Below are 26452 nucleotides of genomic sequence, written 5' to 3' on the forward strand. Positions count from 1 at the left end.
CAGGTGCCGGAGAAACATGGGGGACTAAGTTTTTAGAAAACGGGAGGTGACAGGACCCAGTGCAAGATGGATCTGTGGGATTTGTCCTGTTTGATCATGTGTGACGTGGGTACAAAGGTACCCCATTTCCAGGCTGCAGGGGGATTTTCCTCCAGGGCTGCACCTGGCCACTGGGGGTTAGAGGCAGTGACTGGGTGGCTCACACGTCCTCCCTGCTCGGTGACATGTCTCTGCTTCCTGTTTCTCCCCCATCAAGGGCAGTTTCGGTCTCAGCTTCAAAGAACAAACACACACTCAAAACAAAGGAAGACAGTCCTTGACTGCAGAGGAAGCAGGAAGCTGCCGGCCCTGCTCGGAGCCCAGCTGCCGGAGCCTGGGGACAGCGGGATGGAGTCCGTGGCCCTGTACAGTTTCCAGGCCACGGAGAGCGACGAGCTGGCCTTCAACAAGGGGGACACACTCAAGGTACGGTGGTGGGCTGGAGCCAGGCTGAGGTGGCCCTGCATGGGGTGGGGGTGGGCTGGGGCATGGGGGGCCCCAGGACAGCCCCCGACGGCAGGTCTCTGGAGGACAGGTTCGGCTTCTCTAGTTACGTGTGATTCGGGACAAGCTACCGCCTCCCTTGGAGCCTCAGTTTCCCCATCTAGGAAATGGGGAGATAGTTAGTGAGTCCCCCTTGGCGGGGACTGTGGTGAGTATCCGAGGAGAGGTTATTAGAGTGGCTGTCAGGGGTTGTTGGTTCAACCCCTAGTTCTCCAGGGAAAAGAAATTTGACAGAATTGTGGAGAGAACAAGAGAATCAGCTAGAGAAACGAAGAGACAAAATGGGGGTGAGAGAGCGAGAGGGCGCATGCGCTGTGCACACACCAGAGGAGGTGTTAGGAAAGAAAGATCACCCAGTGGGGCTAACATAGCTGACTTCACTGTCAAGGATGAGCCTCCCGGCAGTGTGGAGAAAAGGGAAAACGGACTCATCCTCAATTCATTTCTCTTTGTTTGGGCTCCTTTGGAAGGAGATGGTAGGCTTCAAGATGTCATGACAGATGGGTCTGTGGACTCTCTGTCTCTCTGGGAATGTTCTTGCTTATCTGCTTGAATCTGACAACAAGAACCCAGAAGCCAGATTTCATGCCAAGATTTGGACACTGGAGCTGCCAGTGTCAGTTACTCATCCTAAGAAGTTAGAGCCCTTTCCTGGGCCGGGAGCAGTGGATATGAGATGGGATGTCCCTCCATTCTGGGCCGTGGGCCACATTCTTGGCTGCAAGATTCAAGCATGAGAAGGGACAGGAAACCTCTTTTTGCTACTGGCCCCCACACTCTGCGGTGTAACCAATATCCCCTTTAAGCTATGGGGGTGTAGAGGACTTGCACCCTCATTTTGTGAAACTGAGGCCACGGGAAGTGCTCGGTGTGGGGTCAGATTTGAACCTATGTCCCTTTGACTCTGCAACCCACATCCAGTCCCCTGAGACACGGCACAGGCTGGGAGCTGGGGAGGTTAGTGTTGGGGTCCAGGGGCGTTGCATGCCTTTGAGGAATTCCCCTTCTTCTGTGTTGGGAGACTGCCACCCCGGTCCACCTGAGTTGCTGGCTCTGGGCCCGTATCCATGTGGCCCACTGAGGCTGGGGGCAGGCTGAACATCAGGACTGGGTGATGTTCAAGGCCCTAAGCAACTTGACAAGACCCCATCTCTAAATAAAATATCAAAAGGGCTGGGGATGGGGCTCCATGGTTAAGCATCCCTGAGTTCAATCCCTGGTAACACCATCACCACCAACAACAACAATAACCACAAACTTATGACCAATGACTGATGTCTTTGTGAGACTCTTTGTGAGGGTCTAAATCTAGTTCAGAAGCCTCCACGGTTCACCTGAGAGCAGCACGGGATTTCTAGATTTTGGGGTTTGGGAAGGAGGGAGATGGCGAGGATAAGGAATGGAGCAGGAGGCCCACCCGACCAGGAAGGACTAACTGGAGGCGGATGTGAGCACATCAGTGGGGTCCCCCAAGGCAATTGCTGAAAAGACTGGGGTATCTTTCCTTCGCTCCCAGATTCCTGTGCCCTCCACCTCCAGGCCTAGATTTGTCAGGTGTCCCACTCACCTTCGCTAAGTGTTACCAGATTCTGGTGGATTTCTGCTCAGGAAGGAGTGAGGTCATGATCTCCCTTCTCTGACTGTAAGCCCCAGGAGGGCAGGGCCCATGCTGGAGCAGCAGGACCTGGCACATAGAAAGCTTCCAATAAGATATGGGAAATGTGGACCAGGAAAGAAGAGGCAGGAGGAAGACATGAGCTGACATTGGGTATTAACCCTACCAGGGGACTTGTATCCTTAGAGAGAGGTGGTAACTGGGGTAACTGCAGGCTCAGGGAGGGATGGAGGAATGACAGGCTGTGGGAGGAGCCGTCTTTTCCTTCATGCATTTCACAAACCCTGAGCTGCTGAGCACCCACTCTGTGGTGGAGCACCCACAAGGCTTCAAGCTAAGTGCTGAGAGTATACACAGGGAGGTGGCTATAGAGTAATAGTGGGTAGGCAAAGGGACAGAGGCCGCTTTAGGTGGGCTGGTCAGAGCAGTTTCTTATAAGAGGTGACACCTCGATTGAGATCTAAAGGATGAGCAAGAACTGACCATGCAAAGAGCCAGGCAAAGAGAACAGCAGACTGCAGAGAGAGTGGTCAGAGGCTCTGAGGAGGGGCTGTCCTAATATGTTTGAAGAGTTGGGGGAAAAAAAAGACTGTGTCTAAGAAGGAGGGCATACGGCTGAGGTGGGGAGGCACGGAGGTGGGCAGGAGTCAGGGCCTGTTGCAACGACAGGTGAGAAATGAAGGTAGGTCCGAAGAATTTAAAAACTTACAACAGTCCAGCATGTAATCCCAGCAACTCAGGAGGCTGAGGCAGGAGGATTACAAATTCAAGGACAGCCTCAGCAACTTGGTAAGGCCCTAAGCAAGTGCTCTACCACTGAGCTCCAACCCCAGCCCCAGCAAAATGTAATTTTAACAAGAACCTGTCTTTAAATAAAATATAAAAGGGGTTATGGATGTGGCTCAGTGGTTAAGTGTCCCTGAGTTCAATCCCTGGTATCACACCAACATCACTACCACCACCAACAACAAACTTGTAACAAACTATAATGTCTTTGATATGTAAAGAGATGTTATAAATCAAACGAAAATCACAAATAGCATAATGGAAAAGCGGACAAAGGATAGGAACAGGAAAATTGCATGAGCAATGTGAGCAATTTCATCCACAAAAAATGAGTAACTTAAGTAACTCTTTTTCCATTTGTCCAATTAGCAAAATTTAATTTAAAAAAATTTTTTTGAGTTGTAAGTGGACAGAATACCTTTATTTTATTTATTTATTGTTGTGTGGTGCTGAGGATCGAACCCAGTGCCTCACAGGTGCAAGACCAGTGCTCTACCACTGAGTTACAACCCCAGCCCCAGCAACATGTAATTTTAAAAAGAGTCTCTAAGGTTGTTGAGATTGTGGGGAAATGTGTACTTTCACATGTGGATGGTGAACAGGTAAAGTCGTGCAATCATTTTGAAGGGCATCTGGGAAATACATAAAGAGCCTTAAAAACATTATCCAGGCATAGTGGTGTGAACCTGTAGAGGTGGCTTCCGAGCCTTTTGTATTTTCTTCTTTATTCTTTCTGTATTCCCCGGATGTTCTGCAATAAGCAAGAACAGTTGGTCCTCCAGAGCCACAGGTTCTGTATCTGGGGATCCAACCAACCTCAATGGAAAATATTTGGGGGAAAAATTTGCTACCATATCAAACATGTGCAGAACTCTTTTTCCTCCTCATTCTCTAAACGGTACATTATAATAACTATTTACATTTTATTAGGTATTATAAGTAATCTAGAAACAATTTAAAGTATTCGTGAGGATATATGTAGGTTAAATGCAAATACTACCCCATTTTATACCAGACACTTGGGCATCTATGGTTGGCTATCTGTGGGGTGGAGGTGGGGTCCTAGAATCAGATCTCCCTGACACCAAGGGACAACTGAATTCCCTCCAGGGGGGCCAGGATCATGGTGAAGCAGAGGATCTCATTCTCTCAGGTCTGTGCAAGTACAAGGTCAAATTTCGTCATTATTTAAATCTTTTTTTTTTTAAGTGTAGTTCCTCCCCCCATCCCCCCTCCCATTTCCCCGCATTCCCCCCCATTCCCCTCCCCTTGCTAGGATTGAAACCCAAGGCCTTGCACATGCGAGGCAAGTGCTCTTCAACTAAGCTACATCCTCAGCCCTTTATTTAAGATTTTGATGGAATTTTTGTATTAAATTTTTTATGAGATTTACAGAAAAATGGAGACAACAGCCTAGTGGGATTCCCACGTGCATGTTCCAATATCTAGCTTTCCCCTTTATTAACATCTTACATGAGCATCATGGAACATTTCTCAGCAGGAGTGAACTAATACGGATACTCTATTATTAATTAACGCCCACACATACTTTTGTGTTCGTTTTTATTTTTTAACATACTGCCTTAAAATATTATTTATCTTGATTCCTGGGGTTTTTTTTCCTCATCCTTTTAAATTATGCTAGAGAACTCACCTGCCTCTTGTATATCACCCACTTTTTTTTTTTTTTGGTACCAGGGATGGAACCCAGAGGTACTTAACCACTCTGCCACATCCCCAGCCCCTTTTTTAGTATTTTATTTAAAGACAGGGTCTCTCTGATTGGTTTCAGGTCTCTATGTTGCTGAGGCTAACTTTGAACTCGTGATCCTCCTACCTCAGCCTCCCTAGCCACTGGGATAACCCGTGTGCACCCGGTCCAACACTACCGCCCACTTTTCTAGAACCATTTTGCCCTATTAATGTCACTGCTTTGTTCGCATGGCACAACAAAGCCTAGGGCCACAGTGAGTGGCTGGTGGCCAGCCCTTCCCCAACTTGGCTCTGGGAGAGGTTGCGAATTCCTGCAAGGGTCCTGGTCTCTGATCCAACAAATGCTTCCTGAGCGCTCCGATGGGCCAGGCTCTGCTCCCGCAGCACCAGCCGCGCAAGTCAAGTCGCACTCCAGTGCCCTGCAAGGAAGTGGGGTTGTTCCCATCGGAACCTGGGTTTCAGATGAAACCTCGGTGGCAGATGGACTCCCTCTGGACACATGAACGTCACTTCCTGGGACAAGGCCTCCCTCTTTGAAAGGTGAGGCATTTTTAGGGGGACAGGACCCCACTGCTTTTCACTTAACTGGGAAGTGCACTCAGAGCCCACCCCTCCCAACTCTAGACCTACTGGTCTCTTTTCAATCCAGGCCCAGAACTGGTTCCACCTCAGGGCCTTTGCACTGGCTAATTTCCCTCCGCCTTGTACTCTGCTCCCCACATCTTCTCACTGCTGCTTCCTTCTTATAATTCAGGGCTCAGTCCACATGTCACCTCCCCAGAGAGGCCTTTCTTGACCACTATAGCTGTTGACACTCTCCCTGCCTCCATCCGACATTTTCCACCTGTGTCATCCCAGTGTACAATGTTCCGAGCACTTACCCCTACACTAAACCACCTGTTTACTCGTTCCTTTCCTTATTGATGTCTGCCTCCGCCCTCTACAGCGCAAGCTCCTGGTTCCTGTTGCATCACCAGAGCTCGGCACAGCGCCAGGTTCACAATAGGTGCTCAGTAAAGAGCTGTTGAGTCAACTCGACGAGTCAGGGAACAGTGAGGAAGGAAGGTCACCGGGGCGGGAGGCCCCTGCCGGGACAGGTCAAGGCCTGAATCATCTCTGGCAGTGATATTTCATTAGCACGGAGCCAGTCCCTCTCTTGCGGGAATTCCCACATCTCCAACTTTAGAGCCATGTTGGCAGAAAGAATTGAGCTCACATCACCATGAGAACATTCCTGGTTTCTCTGAGGTGACAGGAAAACAAGACAACATAAGACAGGGATACATATAAGACCTAGACCTATGACATTCCTGCGTCCACACAGGGTGTTGTAGCCCCTGAGAGATTGCCACGTTCATTGTAGGCCATGGATGTGCCCATTTAACAGAAGAAGAAACTCAGGCCATGGCTACAGAGAGCATCAGAAGCAGATAGAGATGCAGATAGGTCCCTAATTCCTGGCTCCAGGGTGTCTTTCTTAGAAGCCATGGTCGGGGCAAGTGGTGCACAGGCCCTGATTTTCTCATTTGGTCCAGGAAATCATTTTGTTTTGCTCTGAGGGAAAATTTTCCTGAGCCAGCCACCTGCTTCCGTCTGTCTCTGGGGCTGCCATCTTGTTCAACCCCAGGGCAGGAGGGAAGGGCCCACCCGGGCTTGGTGGCCCGACAGGCCTCAGGCCTGAACTGAGGGAATGAATCCCGGCTCCTCCTGGCAGAATTTCACCAAGTTAGGACCCTTGCATTGGCCTGGCTGCCCTTGGGTATACGATGAGAAGTGGGTTCCTAGAAAAGTCCCTGCTATTGTATTTGAATGTAGAAGAGCTGATACTGGTGTAGGTCCTTCCATGGCTGACGGGAGTCATGGGTGGAGACCAAACTGAGCTGATTTTTCCAGTCTAACAAAGAGAAAGAGATGAGGTCTAAAATTGGTTCTGATATTTGTGGAGAGCTGGGGTGGCTCAGTGGTAGAGCCCTTGCCCAGCATGCCCAGACCCTGGGTTCAATTCCCAGGACCACAGGAAAGAAATGGAAAAATCAGTATTTGTTGAAACTCTCATGTGTTAAATGTGTATTACTAGTAGAACAAATCCAATATCCCCAATTCAATGATCTAAGATACTTGAAGAGCCTTTGTTTTGCATCTGATTGACCCAATCATCATACAATTAATAAGAATCATGTCATATCTACTTCTTCTTAGCTAACAAGGAGTTGAAATAAATTGTTGGCTGTGACCAGAATTTGCATAGTGATAAGGAATATAAGTTGACTTATATTGGGATCTGAGTGCATACATCCCAGAGAAAATTCTCTAATAGATCATGTGATAAAAAGTGATACTGGGGGTGCTGGGGTTGTGACTCAGCGGTACAGCGCTCACCTAGCACGTGTGAGGCCCTGGATTCCATCCTCAGCACCACATAAAAATAAATAAATAAAATAAAGGTATTGTGTCCAACTACAACCAAAAACATATATATTTTTTAAAAAACGATACTGGTATCAATATTATTGAGAAGTAATTTAGTTTAAAATTTAAACCAAAGAGTAAGTCAGGTGTGGGGGTATATCTGTAATCCCAGGTATTCAGGAGACTGAGGCAGGAGGAGCACAGGTTCAAGGTCAACCTCAGCAACTCAGGGAGACCCTGTCTCAAAATAAAAAATAAAAAGGCTGGGGATGCCGGGCCTGGTGGCACGCACCTATAATCCCAGCAGCTCAGGAGGCTGAGGCAGGAGGATCGTGAGTTCAAATCCTGTCCCAGCCACGGCAAGGCGTTAAGCAACTCAGCGAGACCCTATCTCTAAATAAAATACAAAATAGGGCTGGGGATGTGGCTCATGGTTCAGTGCCCCTGAGTTCAATCCCGGGTACCCTCCCCACACCCCACCCCCACACCCCAAAAAAGGCAGGGGATGTAGCTCAGCGGTACAGCTCTCTGGTACAGTTTCTGTTCCTCAAACACCTAAGAACAAGGTTAAAGGTTTGAATGGTTATTCAGTGTCAATTGGAGATGATAATTTTGTATCCAGTGTAGGAATAAGGCTAACTATGAAAGCAGAAAAGATAAAAAATGTCTACATAGTGTGAGTGCAAATGATTTTCATGTAAATTAGTAAAAGTTATGATAATGGGAATGTAAGAATAAGGAATGATACTAAAATAAAAGAGGAGAATATGTACCCAATGTTTGAAGCCTGCTCCAGACAGGAGCAGGAAAGTTGTACCCTTTGTCCAGAGACAAAGTGGGAGGTGGAGTGGGGGTAAAAAACTGGTAGGCCAGGGGCTGGGGTTGTGGCTCAGTGGTAGAGCGCTTGCCTAGCATGTGTGAGGCACTGGGTTCGATTCTCAGCACTGCATATAAATAAATAAAATAAAGGTCAATTGGCAACTAAAAACTATTAAAAGAACAAAAACAAAACAAAAAAAATTTGTAGGCCAGGGTCCCCCTAGACCAACAGAACCCAAAGCCACAAGCTGACCATAGAGATTCTGCCTATCCCCTGCTGTGTGGCCTTGGCTGAGTTACTTCCCTTTCTGGGTTCATCCATAAAATAGCATTTTAGGTGAAGGTTGCTTGGGAATTGGAATGACCCATGGAAATTGTGCCTAGGAAATGTAGGCAGGAACCCTAATTTCATGTGGTCACCCTCCCAGGCCCAGGCCTGCTCCTCCCCTCTGCCCCTTGGTTGTTCACCCACAGCGACTCGCCACCCCCACTCTAGTGGTTTCAGTTCCTCTCTGCCCACCTGTGAGGCAAAGGAGGCTTCTTGGGCCTGAAGAGGAGCCCGTGGGACCCAGCAACCAGCTTGTGCAGCACACAAACCTTGTTCATTTGTGTCACGGTGCCTGTCCCTCCCCGTCCTTGCCCCTGAGCTTGAACCGTAGAGCGTTTGACATGTCAGTCCCCCTGGGTAGCCACTCATTTCTGAGCTCAGGTGAGGGCTCCCTGATCTTCCTGGGGACCTCCAACCTTCACCCCAAGATGCCCTGTATGGTGGGCACACGGGTGAGACCCCGTGCTAGCAGACACAGCTCAGGATCTGAGGAGCCCTAGATCTGCTCCCAAGACCTCAGAGTCTGGGGGGGGGGGTCATCTGGTTGCAGAGCCTGTGAGTCCATCTCCAGCCACTCAAAACTTTCAACCCTAAACATCTGAGTTCCCAACTGTCCCACAAAAGCTCCTGAAGATGGGACCCGGCTGTCAAAAGGCTGGTTCTAACTCGACCTGGGTGACCTTGAGCAGGGCCCCCTGCCCTCCTCTGTGAATGGGCTCAGAGGCTGATCCAGATGAAGCCCACCTGGAACCTTGCAAGTCGAGGGTGACAGCCATTTCTTCTCAGTGACTGAGTGGCTGTGTCTGTTCCGCTTGCAGATCCTGAACATGGAAGACGACCAGAACTGGTACAAGGCTGAGCTCCGGGGTGCTGAGGGTTTCATCCCCAAGAACTACATCCGGGTCAAGCCCCACCCGTGAGTAGCCTCCACCCCTGACCCTGAGCCTGTGTGTCGCTGCCCGGCTGGCCTGGCCAGGCCTGCTCTGCCAGGAAAGGCATTAGACGTCCTGAGGGGAAGTGGACACTGGCTGAGCAGAGTCTGGGGCCTGGGCAGAGTGGGAGTTGTGTCTGGGCCCTAGGTATCCCGGTGACTGGCACCTGCTGGCCCCTGGGAAGTCCTAGGACAGGTTCTCAGCAGGTAGCACCCAACATCGCTGCCCTTAGAATACTTGGGGCAGAGTCCAGCCCAGAACAGCCCAGGGAGTTAAGAAATCTCTGGAAAAAAAAAAAAAAATAACAAGTGGAAAGAAATGCTTTAAGTAACAGTCATTCAGCAGACATGGCCCTAGCTCCTGGAGACAGAGAGGTCAGAAGAGCCCTGCTCCATGGGAGACACAGGACATGAAGGACACACGCACGGGAGGGTGACTGAACAGGCCACACTTCTCAGGAGAGGTGGCAGTGAGTGGGATTTTGAAGGATGGGTAGGAGTTGGTTACCTAGAAAAAGCACCCACCCTGGGGAAAAGGTCAGGGGTAGCCCAGGGAGAGCCACAAGGGAGAATCCATGACGTGCGGGTCGGGCAGGAGGCCCTCAAACACCAGGCCAGGTAGCAGAGAGTCACGGAGGTACTCAAGGAAGGAAGAATGCAGTCAGAAGTGACTGAGGTGACGAGGCTGGTGGGACAGTTGGGGAGCTCTGATGTGTAGCTGGGGGTGGAGGCCAAAGGAGGTGCAGGGCCAGGGTGGAGCCCCAGGGGTATTTCCTCTTTATCTTCTTTTGAGTTATTTTTCCAAAGCTGCCACCACCTCCGCTTCCTGTGCGGGGCACAGCCCCAACCCGCCCGGGTCCCCAGTCACTCCGCCCCCAGCTACAGGCATTCCCGGCCTCCCTCCCCCGCAGAGCTGCAGCCTCCAGTCAAGGGAGGGGACAGGGGGTTCGTGAGGAGAGAGAGGTGGTGAGAACTCCACCGGGGCCTGAGTCCGGGCCAGAGGAGCCCAAAACAAGGACAGGGGCCCGGTGATCGCCCTGGGCCAAGTGTCAGGCTTCAGGTGGAGGCCAAGGCCTGGCCAAGTTGGGAGGCGGAGGGCCTCACACCACTGAGAAGCCCTGAGTACAGAGTTCCACCGGCTCAGGTGAGGGACAAAGGATGACAGAAGGCCACGCTGCTGAGGCACCACGGAGGGTTCCAGCCTCCCCTGGGGTCAGCTCAGGCTACTTGTGCCTGGGACAGAGCTGGGCTGGGGTCAGGCCCCTGAGGCCCAGGGCTAGTCTCAGCCTGGCTAACCTGAGCACCTGCTTGGTCCCCAGAAAGCTCTGGAAACACTCTAGCTCTGTCCCTGAGTCAGCCATGATGGCCTTAGTGGGGAAGGCGGGGACCCGGAAGGCCTTGTGCCTGTGCCAAGTCCTCTCTTTCCTTGAGCACCCAATGTCACCACCCCCCAGGAGACCATGTTGCAGACCCAAATGCTCCCAGAGCCGGCCACATAGGGCAGGGAGGCCCCTGACCTGGCTGAGTGGCCAGGGGGGGCAGGGGGGGCTTTCCTGAGGAAGACCATGGTCCACTGGGCCTGAACGTTAGGGGACCAGCTGAAGGGCGAGTGGGAGGAGGGGCATGAACTACTTGGTCATCGTAGTGGCAGCAAGCACCTGCGGGCAGCCGCCATTTATCCTCCCAGGCCTCTAGGAGGTGAGTACTATCAAAATGGTCTCCCAGGCTGGGAGACAGAGGCACAGAAAAGTTGAGTGACTTGTATAAAGTCACACAGTAGATAGAATTGCAGATAGGGTAGTAATGGGACCAGGGTGGGGCCGGCCAGGAGGAGGGCTGGGAAAGCTTGTCAGAGCAGCTGCAGGGCTGGGGAAAGTTCCAGATGTGAACTTGTGGGGCAGCCTCTGGGAGGGGCATCTCTCTGAGCCTCGGTTTCCACATCAATGAAAGGGGGACAAGGGCTGGGGTGGTGGCTCGGTGGCAGAGCGCTGGCCTAGCACGTGTGAGGCACTGGGTTCCATCCTCAGCACCACATAAAAGTAAATAAAGGTGTCCACCTACAACTAAAAAATTTATTAAAAAAAAAAAGGTGTGGGGGACAACACAAGTGGTTGAAAGGGAGTGGTGTTGGCGAGGAGAGAGGAGCTGGGCTCGGGGGGCCTTGAACTCCTTCCTCTAAGCTGCCACGGTGGGGGCAGGGCTGGCAGGGGGTGTGGGGCCTCCCTGGGGTGTGACACCCTCTGAGGGCGATGGCCGCCTACAAGCTGACGTCTCCTGTCGGGGTGTTGAGGGTTCTTCAGAGACATCTGGCCCCCTGGGAAACTCCCATCCAGCCACGGTTGGAGGAGAGTCTATGGCACCTCCCCATCCTCTAAGACTTGCCCAGGCAGGGGATGGCGGGCAGACTCCAGCCTCCGGGTTTCCCGCCAGTAGGGGGACAACAGTGACCTAGAAGCTCATATCTGGAGGTGTGGGCTCCCCTACTAGTGGCCCCTGAGAAGCCATGTGAGGAGCAGGGGTGCAGACAGGGACGGGAAGGAGCCCCTTGGTGCTGGGCAGCTGGAATCCCATCCCCTCGTGGACGTCAGGGAGATGCGTAGAACACGCTCCTAGGAGTCACCCCCCCACACACACACCCAGGGGCAGGGAGTGGGTGTCCACCCCCCTGCTCCAGACTGTCATCACTTGAGAATGTTCCAGGGCCTCAGCCTGCCCTGCACATGGCAGGCCAACTTTGCTCCTGCCAGACAAAAGCCCGGGCACGTGCCGGGCAGCCTTCACTGAGTGGAGGCAAGAGCAGGGACACAGGCAGGACACAGAGGAGTACCCTGGCAGCCCTCCTGTCCTCTGCTCTCATCTTTGAGGCCTCAACATCTGCAGACGGCAGGAAAGGTCACACCTTGCATCTCCACCCATGCCAAATGCACCCTGGCTCAGGAAGTCCTCATGGAAGGAGGGAAGAGAAACACGAGGGGACACAGGCTCTGGACCCTGCCCTGGCCTATCGTGGTCCCACCCTGAGATCTCCAGCTGATCTGGACCCCAGTTTCCCCATGGGAACAACAAAGGGGTCAGAACTCAGGCTGGGCTAAGGTCCAGGAGCCAGGAAGCCAGTGGGGACCCTCTAGCCTCCCTGTGCTGGGCGTCTCTGATTGGGCTGCTGTGCGGGAATCCAGACTGGGCGGCTGATAAACAACAGATGTTTATTTCTCACCGATCTGGGGGCTGGGAAGTCTAAGATCAGGGCTGGCAGGTTCAGTGTCTGGGGAGGGCCATTTCCTGGTTCATAGATGGCCATCTGGTAGCCATGTCGTTATGTTGTGAAGGGACAAATGAGCTCTCTGGAGTCTTTATTTCTCCCCCTTCGTCCATTTTTGTGTGGCTCTAGCAGAATACCCGACTCTGGGTAATTTATAAAGCACAGGGGTTTATTTAGCTCATGGAAGCTGTGAAGTCCAAGAGCGTGGGGCTAGCATCCACTTGGCATTTGGTGAGGGGCTTCTTAACAAGGCAGAGGGCATCACAGAGCAAGTGAGATTGAAAACACTCACTTCTATAACCAAGCCACTTGCTCAGTAATCCACTGATCCATGAGTGGATTGCTCTATTAATGAGGGCAGACCCTTCATGACCCAATCACCTACCGGTTGTCCCAAATCTCAGCCCTGCTGTGTTGGAGGCTGTTTCCAACACTTGAGCTTTGTGGGGACATATTCAAATCAGGCAGGCACTAATCCTACTCATGTGGGCTCCTCTTTACCTCCCAATGGCTCTACTTTTAAATGCCATCTCATTGAGGAATGGATCTTAGTATGTGAAAGGTGGGGAATGCAAGTTGTCAGTCTATACCAGTGGGTGAGACTCAAAGAGGGCAGGGGAGGCTGGGTGAGTGGTGCACGCCTGTTATCCCAGTCATCTGGGAGGCCGAGGCAGGAGGATTGTAGGTTTGAGGCCAGCCTCAGCAATTTAGGGAAGCCCTAAGCAACTTGGCGAGACCCTGTCTCAAAATAAAAAATAAAATGGGCTGGGGATGTGGCTCAGTAGTAAAGCATCTCTGGGTTCAATCCCCAGTATTAATAATAATAATAATAATAAAGTGGGGGGGGGCAGGGCTGCCTGGAGCCGTCTTGGGGGGAACTGAAAGAGAAGTTGGATTCCAGTTTCCCTGGGGATCTTCAAGAGACTAGGCATTTATGAGACACCTTCTCTATACTCTTGGTTTACTTACTTGAATCCGTCATCACCGGCATGGTGCTCGTGGTTCATGGGAATTTAATTTTTTTTTTGCTCATCTGGGTGCATATATACCTGTAGGAAAGGTTGGTGAGATTCAGGTGCCAAAGTACTGGGGCGGTATCCCAGCTCCTGCTTCAACTGGCTTTGCTGCTCTGGGCCTCAGTTTCCCTATCTGTGAAATGGGAACAACCCCATCTCCCACATCTTAGGACTGTCTTGAGGATCAGTGAGATTGAGCACCTCAACATCATGCAGTGTGTGTGTGTGTGGGGGGGGGACCTGGCCTGCCCACTGCCTTCAGCAGCCCCTTTCTCCACAGGTGGTACTCGGGCAGGATTTCCCGGCAGCTGGCGGAGGAGATTCTGATGAAGCGGAACCATCTGGGAGCCTTCTTGATCCGGGAGAGTGAGAGCTCCCCTGGGGAATTCTCCATCTCTGTGAAGTGAGCTTGGACCTTTGGGGTGTGCACCGGAAGGGGCAGGGAGGCAATGTCCAAGTTGAGCCTCCGAGTCTGGGATGGGCTGCAGAGTGAGAAGGGTGGGGACGGCATCTCTGTAGGGGTGACCCCAGTGGAGCACCCCCGGGTGCAGCCCAGAGCAGATTCAGGCCAGCTGTGCAAAACCTTGAAGGTGGAGAGTTCCAGATGTTACTCCATGAGCAGTAAGGAGCCCTCAAAGCTTCTTTGGGAGGAAAAGGAGGGTGTCATTGGGTGGGGTGGTGAGAGATGGCGCATGACAGAGAGCACTGAGGTGCCCAGGGCAGGTGTCTCGGGTGTGCTCTGGACAGGATCCCACCATATGGTGATGTTGAGAGGACGAACCCTGAGGCCAGGCTGGCTGCCTGTGTTCTCATTCTGGTGGTGACAACTTGCTGGCTCTGTGACTTTGTGCCAGTCGCTTAATCTCTCTGTGCCTGTTTCCTTACATGTAAAATAGGTTATTGCGAGAATGAATGAGGCTGGGAGGCCGGGACAGGAGGATAGCAAGTTCAAGGTCAACCCCGGGCAGTTTAGGAGAACCTGTCTCAAAATAAAATAATAATTTTTAAAAAAGATCCAGAGAGGGGCTGGGGATGTGGCTTAAGTGGTAGCACGCCTGCCTGGCATGCGCGGGGCACTGGGTTCAATCCTCAATACCACATAAAAATAAAAATAAAGATATTGTGTCCACCTAAAACTAAAAAATAAATATTTAAAAAAAAAAGATCCAGAGAGCCTGGCACAGTGGTGCATGCCTGTAATCTCAGCGGCTTGGGAGGCTGAGACAGAAACATCAGCTAAGTAACTCAGAGAGACCCTGTCTCTAAATAAAATACAAAATAGGGCTGGGGATGTGGCTCAGTGGTTGAATGACCCTGAGTTCAATCCCCATTACCCACCTCCCAAAAAAGATCCAGGGATGTAGTTCAGCAGTAGAGTATTCCTTGATTTAATCCCCAGAATTAAAAACAAAATAACCCTCCCCAAAAGAAAAAGAATGACTAAATGAATCAATGTGGTTAGAGCTGAGGGCTTCCACAGGCTCAAGCAGGGGAGAAAATATTTTACCCTATTTAGAATAGTGGCATTGCGGCAGGTGGGCGTGAGAGGGATTATTTGGCATAGTGACAGGGTGGCTTCTCTGTCCTGGCATGGTGTGGTGGGAATAGAGGTGGAGGTGACAGGGTCAGGCTCCTGGCTGGTCTCTGTCCTTCCTACTCCCAGGGCCCAGAACAACATGATCGAGATGCACAAATCCAAGGACTGAGCTCAGAGCCCTGGTGTGCCAGGCTACTCCAGAGCTGGGGAGATAGCATTAAAGAAGACACAGCTGTTGTCCTTAAGGATCTAAGTCTTGGCAAGGGAGACAGAGGAAAGAAAACAAATAGATGCAGAACGAACCGGGGGTGGTCGGGGGAGGACTCCAAGGAGGTGGCAGCCGCATTTGAGCCAAGAGCTGAACGAGGAGGTGGAGGCTACTCAGGTGCCTTCGAACGTGGACCTGGGAGGAGAGGCTTCCAGACAGAGGAACAACCAATGCACATGCCCTGAGATGAGCATGCAAGAAGGCCCGGGGAGGTGATGTCTGAGTGGGGCTCAGAAGCCTTAGTAGGAGTTTGGTGCACCAGGAGAGGGGAGGGTATTTCAGGCACAGGAAACAGCATGGGCAAAGACCCAGAGATGAGGCAGTGAAGGGTGTGTTGGGAGCAGAGTGAGCAAGGGCTAGGAACCTAGGGGTTCGTCAAAGAGACAAGCAGGCCAGCTGGCAGAGGGCTGATGAGGTTGCGTTTCTCTTTGAGCAACAGGGAGCGGTGGGGGGTCTTCAGCAGAGGAGAGGTCTGATCAGCAGCAGATGCCCCTGGCTGATGTGAGGAGGAAAGACTGTTGAGGGGGACAGCAGGGAGAAACCAGGCAGGAGGTGATGGCGTCTAGGACCTAAGGGGATGAGGTGGCTGAGTCTAGGAGGGGGCATGACTGTGTGCAGTGGGACCCACCAGCAGCACCAGCTCTCAGGGCTTCTGTGGGCACTGTGGGCACAGAACCTGGCACCAGAGGCACTTGCTGGGCCAGTTCTTATTGCTACGATCAAAGCCAGCATTGGGGTGAAAGATGCCACCTAAACATCACTGGAGCAGAGGTGATCCCTTTAGTAGCTTCTCACTGTGTGATCAGGGCGTCTGCAGGGAGCACCCCCAGGGAGGAAGGCTGCTCTAGTGGGGAGATCTGATGTCATGAGAGGTCACACCTCCCCGGTACTTATTCAGAGCCCCTCCTGAGACCCCCTTACCAGCAGCTTGATCCATTCCCCCTGTCACCGGGAACAGGCTGGTGATCCCCAGGGACTGACTGGGTGGCCCTCTCTGAGCCTGTTTTCCCATCTGAAAAGCCGGGCGCTGTCAGCACGTATGTGCGGTGGGGAACGGAAGGGGGAGTCCTGCGAGTGAGTCCTCCCTCCGGGCCTGCCGGGATGGCTGTGGGCGTCTGGAGGCCCCGCAGGTTCCCAGTCCCCACGCCCCGCCAGGCTCCCTGCAGACCCCGGGAGTCGCGCTTCCTCAAAGGCAGGAAATGGCAGTTTTCCAAGTGGTGGCTGTCCGGGGGGCCTGGTCATCTCCAGGGTATGGCGCCCGCCAGGCGGGCTAGTCTGGATTCCAGTGACCGCTGGAACCGCCCCCCCCCCCCCAAGCCCAAGGTCACCCAGCAAAACAGGGGCTCAGGGGACTCAAACTGCTCCTGGCGCCTGAGCCAAGCGGGAGGCATTGGCCATTGGCTCGTGCTGCCCTCTTCTGGCGGTGCTCTGTAAGTGCAGCCCCAGCCCGGGGTCGGACCAGAACACTTCAGCCTGGGAATTCGTTCCTCACCCCCATTTTTTTTTTTCTTGGTACCGGGAATTGGACCCAGGGGTGCTTAACCACTGAGCCACATCCCTTGATAATATCAGAGCCAGTATTTATATTTTATTTAGAGACAGGGTCTCCCTGAGTTTGCTTAGGGCCTTGCAAAATTGCTGAGGCTGGCGATCCTCCGGACTCAGCCTCCTGAGCCACTAGGATTACAGTCCACACTCTTTTATTTTAGCATTGGCTGTGTGTGCGGGAGAGGAGACCGATGGGATGGGAAATAGACACCCTCGCCCAGAGGGTTTCTGTGACAAACAGATGAATACAGGAAATGCAATGTCAGTAAACATGCTCTGCCAGAAGGCCCCGGGGAGGTGATGTCTGAGTGGGGCTCTGAAGCCTTAGTAGGAGTTTGGTGCACCAGGAGAGGGGAGGGTATTTCAGGCACAGGAAACAGCATGGGCAAAGACCCAAAGATGAGGCAGTGAAGGGTGTGTTGGGACAGCGGGTCCAGGTAGGAGGGGAGATGGGCAGTGGTAGGGAGCAATTCTTAAGTAGGGGAACCAGACCAAGGTGTCCTGGGAAGACAGCTGAGAGCGTAACTCAGAGAAATCTTGGCACATGGCCCCGGCTTCTCTCTCAGGGCACCCTGACCAGGTGCCCCAAGGTCAGAACCAGCAAGAGCTTCCCAGGCTCGATGGTGGAGGTTTGTGCACAGCACCACCAGGTGGCGATCTCGACCCTCAGTTCCTCCCAGGCTGGACCCAGGTTTCTTGGGTCCTGCTCCTCCTCAGTACCTCCTCTGTCTTGGGGCTTTTTATGTTCTTTGGAGGGCCACAGGCAGGGGGTCAGTGAAGGCACCTGAGATTTCAATGGGACTTGTAGTTAGGAGATTTCCAATACCTACTTTTAATGCTGGGCAAGTTATCCTCTGGCCCTGTTTCCTCATCTACAAAATGGACCTCTATATGAAGAGATTAGTATGATGAGTAGTATATAGTAAGTGTTCAATAAACACCATTCAGAACCCTCAAGGGCTGTACCGTGTGCTGGCAGCGGGGAGTTGGGATTCCCTTCTGACCTGGAAGGCGGCTCCCCCTCCTCTCTCTGCCCATGAATCCAGGGCTATCAGAGGAGAGACAGTGACCTGGGGAGCGAGCGAGCCCAGGTCCCCGGCTGACTTTTCCCTGAACCTGTTGTGTGACCTCAGGCAGGCTCTGGCCCTCTCTTGGCTATAACAGCCTCCTCTATGACATGGAGAAGACCATCATCCCTGATGCTGTGAAGTCCAGTAACCCAGTGGCCATCCAGGAAAGTCTGGCAGATTGCCCGGCAGATTGGGTTGTGAGGAGTCTTCTGCCCTCGCTGGCTTGATGCTCAGGAACTCTGACCCTGCTACGCGTGGCATCTCCCGCACACTCATGCCAAGCCCCATAAAACTGTAAGAGACGAGGTTTATGAGCCTCATGCTGCCTCGCAGAGCAAAAGTGACCAGAGCTAGCTGCCCTTTATGAGTTTACAAAGGATTGTCCCCCCCAACACACACACACCTTCAAGGAGCACATGTGAGCTGGCAGCTAGTGGGCTGGGGGCCGAGGCTGCCATGTAATGTCTGAGCTGGGGTAACTTTTATGCCACCCTCCTATCCGGGCCCCAGGGACTCTCCGGTGTTCAATGACAGATTGTCTGCAAGTGAGTGTTTTGCTTCCTTTTTCGGTCAGTAGTGCCCTGGAGTCAACGGATGTATGTTTGCCCTGCACGTCCAGCCACTGAGCACCAGCTGTGTGCCAGGCCCTGTCCTAGGTCGTAGGTGCTAGCAACTTGGCCCCTTAGAAAACAGGCTAAAGCTTCATGACCTCGAGGCACTTGTGTCCTGCTGGGGTGATCTTGGATGATGATAGAGGATCCAGAGGAAAGGAAACAGAGAAGTCAGGGGTGCCCTTTTAGACATGGAAAGACTGGCTGCATGCACAGATAGGGAAGAAGGGAGGGAATGTATTTGATTCCTGGGAGCCTAGTTTGTAGGGAAGGAAATGAAGCTCAGAGAGATGCAGTAATTTGCCCAAGGTCACACAGCAAAGAATGGCAGAACTGGTGCCTACTGACTTTCTGTGCCCTGACAGATGCTTTCCCTGAAACCTAAACACCCGGCCGGGGTGGGTCTCTCTCTGTTAGCTAGCTGTGTCCCACTCCCTCTCAAGGTCAGCTGGATTCCATTTCCTGTCTGCTACAGTCCTTTTTCACAGATGGGCAAACTGAGGCCAGAGAGACCACGCCCCATGGAAATCCTCCACTGGGAAGTTAGCACCCAGAACTCTGCCCCTTTGGGCCCACAGCCCTGGTTGGTAATGGGGGGGGGGCGTCCTGGACTCCTACCCCCACCCACTCAGCCTGGTTTTCCCAATCTAGGCTACCACCGTCATTTTTTGCTTCTGCTGCTGCCACTAGGCCAGAAAAACCCGCTGGGCAGGACCGGCTGCCCCAGCATTAGACCTGACTTGGTCCCTGGGGTTTTCCTGACAGTCAGGGCTTCAGCCCAGACCCTTGTCCCTTTGGGTAAGTGGGTGTCAGGGTCACAGGCAGAGACAAACGTACCCATGACTGCTCCTCGAGGGACCCACACGTGCAGTCACTCCCCTGGGGCAGGAGGCAGGCAGAGACACGGGCCTGACGCACACACCCCGAAGGTGCTCAGTGGAGACTCACGAAGCCCAGTAGGCCCACTGCAGGGGTTCACACTCACCCCAGGCCCCGCTCAGGCTCCTGTGGCCTCCCTTCCTATTCCAGCTGTCCAGGGCTCACCGCCCAGAGCCATCTGCACCCCAGACAGCCCATCAGGGCCACGGTCACCTGCACTCAGATCCCCTAACTCCTGTAGGCTCTGAAGTACCCCTGGGTCCTGGGGCGGGGTTCTCCAGAGAGCAGCTGTGGTCCAAGGTCCTCAGATGCCTCGATCCTGGCCTGGAAGTAGGTATGACGAAGGCCGAGGCCAGGCAGAGGAAAGGGATGAGGCATGATGTCTGGTGAAGGTATGAAGAGCCGGGCCAGAGCCAGGTCAGGCTGAGCGTGGGGGAGTGGGACGGAGGCAGCCCTACCTGGCCTCCTCCAGCTTAGCGCTGCCAACATGGCTGCCCATGTGGCTGCCCATGTGGCTGTGGGCCAGCTGCTCCGCCCTCTGGGCCTCCCTCTGCTCAGCTGTATTTAGGAAGTGTGAACGAGGTGGCGGGAGAGGACAGGATCTGCCAATTGTTGACAACCTACTGTGTGCTGTGCACAGGCCAGGGGCTGGCATGTTCTCCAGATTCGAGAAGTTCTGAATTCTCAGGTTGGAAAATTCTAGAATTCCCAGGTTTCTTGGCTCTCTGCCTTATCTCATTTCCTGTTCTCTACTCCCTGACCTTCCTATGTGATCAAAATATGCTTAGTTCTGGCTAATTCTCCAGGCCACTGCGGATGACTTTCAAACTCCAAAATGCTTCGAGTCGTGGTTATATTTGGGTCGAGATCTCATTCAAACCTGCCATACCCCTTTCGTTTCCTTACTCGGGGGGCCTCCTCTACCTCAGCCTCCTCCTTAAGGCCAGCACAGTCAGGCCTTCTGCCTCTGAACAGGGCGCCCCAGACAGAGTCATTAGTTCCCTATTTCCTGACCAGCCTTAGAGTGACAGCCCTCCCCGTGTACCCTAGCCAAAGTCCAGGAAAACCCCAAGCTCATCCGAGCACCATGTGGAGTGACCATTGGGCTCACAGGCTGCCTTCGGGCAGCACACGGCCTCTGGGAGGCTACAGCAGGCCAGACAGGGCGGGGCCCCTGTCCCCGTCTGCCTTCCTCAGCATCCCGGGCACATGGACACACGTCCCACACCCAATAGCACCATCAGCTTTAGTCACCAGGAACAATGCTCAGTGATGCCACCGAAGAGACTTTGCCTCAGGTTTGGGGACCATTGCTCCACCTGCTCCAGAGCCTCTGCTCCCACAGGGAGAACTGGCTCCTTTTGAGGGGAGCTGCCCTAAATGTTGGGTACATCAGAGGGGGTTGGGCCTACTTCAGGGCACCTGCTTCTGGGTCACGATGCCTGGCATCTGGAACCCCAGTTCAGAACCTCCAGAAGCAGGTTTGAAGAAAAATGTCTTCTGCTGGGCACGGTGGCCCATGCCTGTGATCCCAGCAACTTGGGAGGCTGAGGCTGGAGGATCCAGAGCTTGAGGCCGGCCTGTGCAATTTAGTGAGACCTTGTCTTGTATTGTTTTGTTTTTGTTTTGTTTTCCTCTTCTCTATTCAGCAGCAGTATCCATTGGTCAAACACCTGATGTGGCTCATTTTGGGGGGTGAAAAATGGCCTTTTTTTCTCTCTCTTTAAGATCCTGTCTTAGCACTCTCGAGGAATGAAGTTTAGGTAGGGATGCTCCATTCCCAGAGTTGCACCTAGAAGGGACCCTGGGGCCTACTCTGCCTCCCTGCCCTTTCAGAGCCCAGTGTGCAAGCCATCGTGAACAGTGTGTCACAAAAAAGGCTGCAGGAGGTGCTGAGAGGTCCTCCTCTTGATTCTGGCCAGGTGGCGGGAACCCGAGGGTACCTTAGAAGCATCTCTGTCTTCTCCTTATCCCTGTGGTGCTGGGATTGAACCCAGGGCAAGTGCCCTACCACTAAGCTATCCCCACAGGCCTCCATTTTTAATCTCAAATCTTTCCTCTTACACCTGTAACAAAGCAGCACACGGGCCCCAGGGCTGAGAGGTGTAGCTGCTGAACAGAAGGCAAGGGCAGGACTGAGCGAGCATGGGTCCCGGTAGCTGACGGACACCGCACTCAGGCCCAGGAAGACTGTAGGCCTGAAGGAGAGAACCCCATCTTATAAAGGCAGTGCATCTGGTTTGTTTAGCAGAATTGTGATTCAGAACCCAGGAGGCATTTTGTTTTAACCATCAAGTCTCCTTGCTGAGAGTTGGATCTCACTCATTTTAGCCCCAAATGAGAACGAAACAAGGCGCAGCCCATGGCTCAGGAGGCAGAGGGGTCAACTCCCTCAAAGTGGCCATGCTGCGCATCCCCAAGTGGCTTTGTCCCAGCACCCCCAGCTCTCGACCACACCAGCCACCTGCACAGCACACCTGCCCTCCGGCCTTCCCCTGGATGGGAGCAAAGCTGTTCTGGGTCTTCTCTCCCGCCCCCAGCTGGGTCACATGGGCCCAGGACAGCCGTGGCAGTGGCCCTGCCTGGCCCTGGTCCCAGGCTCCCCTCCCCTCCCCTGTGAGGTGTGTGGCTGGGATCTAGGTTTGTTAGGGGAGGACATCACGATCCATAGAGGCAGCTGTCGAGGCCAGGGAGGGACAGTTCAGGTTTGGCCTGGCAGAGAGAACGAGGGAGGGCGGGCCTGCCTCTGGGGGGCACAGCCCAGGGAGCAACATGGCACAGCAGAATTGGCCTGGGAATTCTTGTATCTAGGACATTATTAATATCATAATTGGAATGATGACTGCTATTGTTCTGTGATGCTCATCAATCGGGAAGCGCGTTGGAGCAAGTGTGAGCTCAGATGTGGCCCCAGCCCTGGCCTTCCTCGCTCTGTAGCCCTAGGCAGGTTGTGACTGAACTTGGGGCCTCCGTTTCCCCCTGGTGCAAAGAGCCTGACCCCCCACCTCCTGGGCAGTGAGGCAGGCCCTGCTCTGACCCTGCGTTACGGAAGGGAATCCCAACCCACGTCAGCACCATCCCCAGTCCCGGCCCTGCGCAGCCCATCCTGGAGTACAGATGTGCCAAGTGTAGGAGGCTTGGGGCAGGTCCCTCTGCCCTGTCACTGCCAGATGGGCTGTGTCCTTCTGACAGTTTGGAGGACAGGGTATCTTCCCAGCTGGACTGGAAAGGACTCAGGAGTGGGCTGGGAGACTCGGAGGTGACAAAGGAGCCCATTGGCTGCATCATAGAAGAAATGAAGGAAATGAGGCTGGATATGTCACCAGAACCAGATCTTGAGTCTGAAGGTGCTAAGACTTAATCCTGAGGGAAATGGGGAGCCACAGAAGGTTCTTGGGAGAGGGAGAGGGACAAAAAATATCCAGTATACCTGAGATCCTCTCCTAGTAGTAGGCTTTGTTCTGAGTCGGGATGATCTTAGGATTCACTCCTCTAGGGGCTGCAGGGATTTGGAATGGGCAAGGGAGGGAGAAGAATGTCACATCTGTGGGGGATAGTGAAGAGGTGTGAGAGAGAGATTATCTGTTCGGGATGCACTCAGAGGTGGCCATTTAATGTTGCCAGTAAACCACAGCATTTTCTGCTCACTTACCCTAAGTGAAGTGCTATCACTAAGAGGAAACTGAGGTTCAGAGAAGTTCAGGACTAGCCTAAAGACTCAGCAAGAAAGCGGCTGGGTCCAGAGCCCACACCCTCCACCCCAGATTCCGCTGCTGGTGGGGGGACACTCCTGGACTCTCCCACGGAGCCAGGTCCGTGAGCTCTTCTCCATCTGTATTTCCCTGGCTCCAGGTCTCTCCATGAGAAAGGCCAGGTTCTGGGAGGTGCTGAGTGGAGGGTGGGGGGCGTCAGGATCTGAAACCGCTGTGGCCCTCTTTGCTAGCTACGGGGACCAGGTGCAGCACTTCAAGGTGCTGCGGGAGGCCTCCGGGAAGTACTTCTTGTGGGAAGAGAAGTTCAACTCCCTAAACGAGCTGGTTGACTTCTACCGCACCACCACGATTGCCAAGAGGAGGCAGATCTTCCTGCGAGATGAGGAGCCGCTTCTCAAGGTAGGGGTCAGGAGGCTGGGTGGGGTGGGGGTAGGGAGCGGGAGGCAGGGGGTAGGGGGCGGGGTTGGGTAGGGGGCGGGGTTGAGTAGGGGCGGGGTTTGAGTAGGGGAGGGATTGGGGAAGGGGTTGGGGTTGGGGGCGAGGTTGGGGCGGGGCCAGGGTCGGTGCCAGGGTGGGGTGGAGGGGCAGGATGGGGTTGGGGAGGTGCTGGTGGGGGTGTTCTTCCTGCTGTCTGTGTCAGAGAAGATGCCCACCATGTGCAGCACACAGGCCTGGCCTCCCTTCCCACTCCAGCCGGAGGAGGGGGCAACCCAGGTTCCAAAGGGACATTCTTGTGGCAGCTGAAACAAGCAAATAGGGAAAGGGGAAAGATGAGGGACGCCAGGTAAAGCCCATGGGACAAACGGCAGTCTGGCTTGTTGTCAGCTCCTAGAATGGTCTGCTGCTTACAGCTGGTGCTCAATAAATGTTTGTCGAATGAATGGAGTGAGCCCACCGAGTGCCACACACCCGTCAATCCCATTATACACATGAGGAAACTGAGGCCACATACCCAGAAGGCTCAGTCCTGGTTTCTGCTCCTCAAGGAGGAGGTGGCCTTGGACAAGGTGTCGGGCAGTATGAGCAATTGTGGGCGAGGACCTGGCTGGGCACAGGGTGTGTGTGTGGGGGGGGGGGGTCCATCACACCTTGTCCTCACAATAACAGCAATTTGCCAGCCAGCCCTTTCATCAAGGGGCCCCAAGGACTAGCTGTCACTCTCATTAGGATGACAACACCAGCCAACGGGGTTATTAGCCCTGACATGCTGTTTTTCTTGGAAACAGGGGTGTTGGCAGAGCCTGGGGCAGGAGGTCAAGACATGAGGACATTTGAGCTTGGGCTCTGCAGAGTATATGGAGGGCATGATCTTAGCTAGGGCCTGGGGAGAGGACCGGGCCAGCCCTGCAGAGAAGTTCCAGTCCTGCAGTTCCCAGCCCCCTCAAAGGCCTTGCCATGTGACCTGAGGGCCAACTCAGCCCTCAATTTCCCATCTGCCCAGTAGGATGAACCCTGGGGTTTGATATGCCCCCAAAGAGACTCAGGAGGTCCCCACATCCTCTGAAGGGCTTCTCCGCCTGACCCTGAAGAGTGCCCAACAGTGAGCTTCCAGCCCGGGGACTCCTCTCTAGCTGGGGCTCTTGCTCCCAGATATCCCTGCTGCTCACGGCTTGGATCAGCTCTACCTTGGGAGGCAGGATGGAGGTGGGGGGCCTACTGAGGCTCCAGAGCACCCACCACCTTGCTCTGGCTTGGACCCCATCCGGGGGTGAGTGCAGAGCTGGCTTAGTTCCCTATACCCAGGACACCTCCTCCTTCCTGGGCAGAGAACCGCTAATTAGAGTCTAGCTGATCCTATCACCCATCCTGGATGAGAGTCTGTAGGCTGAGATAAAATCCTGGTGGGACAGGCAGGGCCAGGGTGCCGGATGCCATAGTCATGGCACCAAAAAGATGTGTTGTAGAGAGCTCCTGCCTGCTGCTGTTCCAGAAATGAGGCCCACAGAGGACAGGGATGTGCCCAAGGTCATATTTGGGGCAGGACTGAACCAGACCTGAGAGCTTCGGGAACAGCTTAAAGGGGCAATCATATTCCTCAGAGTCTGACCAAGGGCAATAGTAGTAAAGACCACTCTTAGCTGGACATCATATTACAGTTTATAAGGCCCCACCTGTGAGTTCATGCCTGGAATGAAAACTTCTTTTTTTTTTTTTTTTGGTATTGGAATTGAACCAGCACTTAATCACTGAGTCACAACACCAGTGCCTTTTTTTGTATTTTATTAGCGACATGGTCTCCTTGAGTTGCTTAGGGCCTTGCTAAATTGCTGAGGCTGGCTTTGAACTCATGATCCTCCTGCCTCAGCCTCTCCAAGCCACTGGGATTACAGGTGTGTGACACCTCCCCTGGCTGGAATCAAAATTTCATGTCTGTTGTAGAGACGGGGAAATGAGACCAGAGTAAGGCAGGTAGGGACACCCTCTCCACCCTAGACTTAACTGCCCTCCCCTACCAGTCATGTGGTCACAGAAAAGTTGGGTCAGTCTTTGTTGACAAAGGGTCTGTGAAGCAGGCAGGCCATCAGGGGTCTGACCCAAGTGGAACACCCATTGGGTGGGGTGGTCACCCATCTGGCTTCAGTCAAGATCTGGACGTAGTCGCCTGGGATGCTGTCCCAGCCTGCAGAGCCCACTCACTTATGGGGACCCTCCTGGGGAGAGTCTCCATCAGGACAGCTGGGCCTCAGAGCTTCAAAAAAACACCCCACTAACCTCTTCTTCCCCTCACAGTCGCCCCGGGCCTGCTTTGCCCAGGCCCAGTTCGACTTCTCAGCCCAGGACCCTTCACAGCTCAGCTTCCGCCGCGGTGACATCATCGAGATCCTGGAGCGCCCAGACCCTCACTGGTGGAGGGGCCAGTCCTGTGGGCGTGTTGGCTTCTTCCCACGGAGCTACGTCCAGCCGGTGCATCTGTGACCTCGTGGGCGGCGGCAGAGCCGGCAGCCCCTTCGGCCAAGAGGTTTTTTTGCAGGAACTGGGGTCCAGAGAGAGGACGTGGACAACCCCACTCCAGGTCACATTGGGCTCAGCAGGAAGCCTTGCATTGAACTTGGCCTCCTAACTGCCTTGTGCCTGTTCATACAGATTGGGACAGGCTCCCAGCACCCCAGAACTAACGACTGTGCTTAGAGACCAGGTTGCTCTTGAGGACTTCCTATTGGCTGCCAGTTGTGTGGCATCAGGGGGCGGGGTCTCTGGAGGCCCCACCCACATGCTACTGTCAATGGCTCAATTTCCTACGTTGCACAGACTGGGGGCTCAACCCAGAGAACCCTAGGCTTGGTGCGTGGGTTCACCTCGGGCAGACCACTGCTGGGCCGGTCTACCCCTCCCTCAAAAGGCACTTGGATTTGTACAGGTGGCTCAGCCCAGAGCACCTGGAGTTACTAGGTAAACAAGCGCTTCTC

General features: G+C 53.6%; 1 protein-coding gene across 1 annotated transcript; it reads left to right on the plus strand.

The window, feature by feature from the left end:
• Nucleotides 1–261: 261 nt before the first annotated feature.
• On the plus strand, nucleotides 262–26112 carry LOC308635988 (GRB2-related adapter protein). Its single transcript, XM_081270957.1, has 5 exons — nucleotides 262–465; nucleotides 9032–9129; nucleotides 13700–13822; nucleotides 23276–23444; nucleotides 25776–26112. Exons 1-5 carry the CDS (start codon nucleotides 388–390, stop codon nucleotides 25959–25961), a joined length of 654 nt encoding a protein of 217 aa, XP_081127083.1. The 5' UTR covers nucleotides 262–387; the 3' UTR covers nucleotides 25962–26112.
• The last annotated feature ends 340 nt before the right edge of the window (nucleotides 26113–26452 follow it).

The sequence above is a fragment of the Spermophilus citellus genome, assembly GCF_964194105.1.
Source record: "Spermophilus citellus genome assembly, chromosome: 17".
NCBI classification, from domain to species: domain Eukaryota; kingdom Metazoa; phylum Chordata; class Mammalia; order Rodentia; family Sciuridae; genus Spermophilus; species Spermophilus citellus.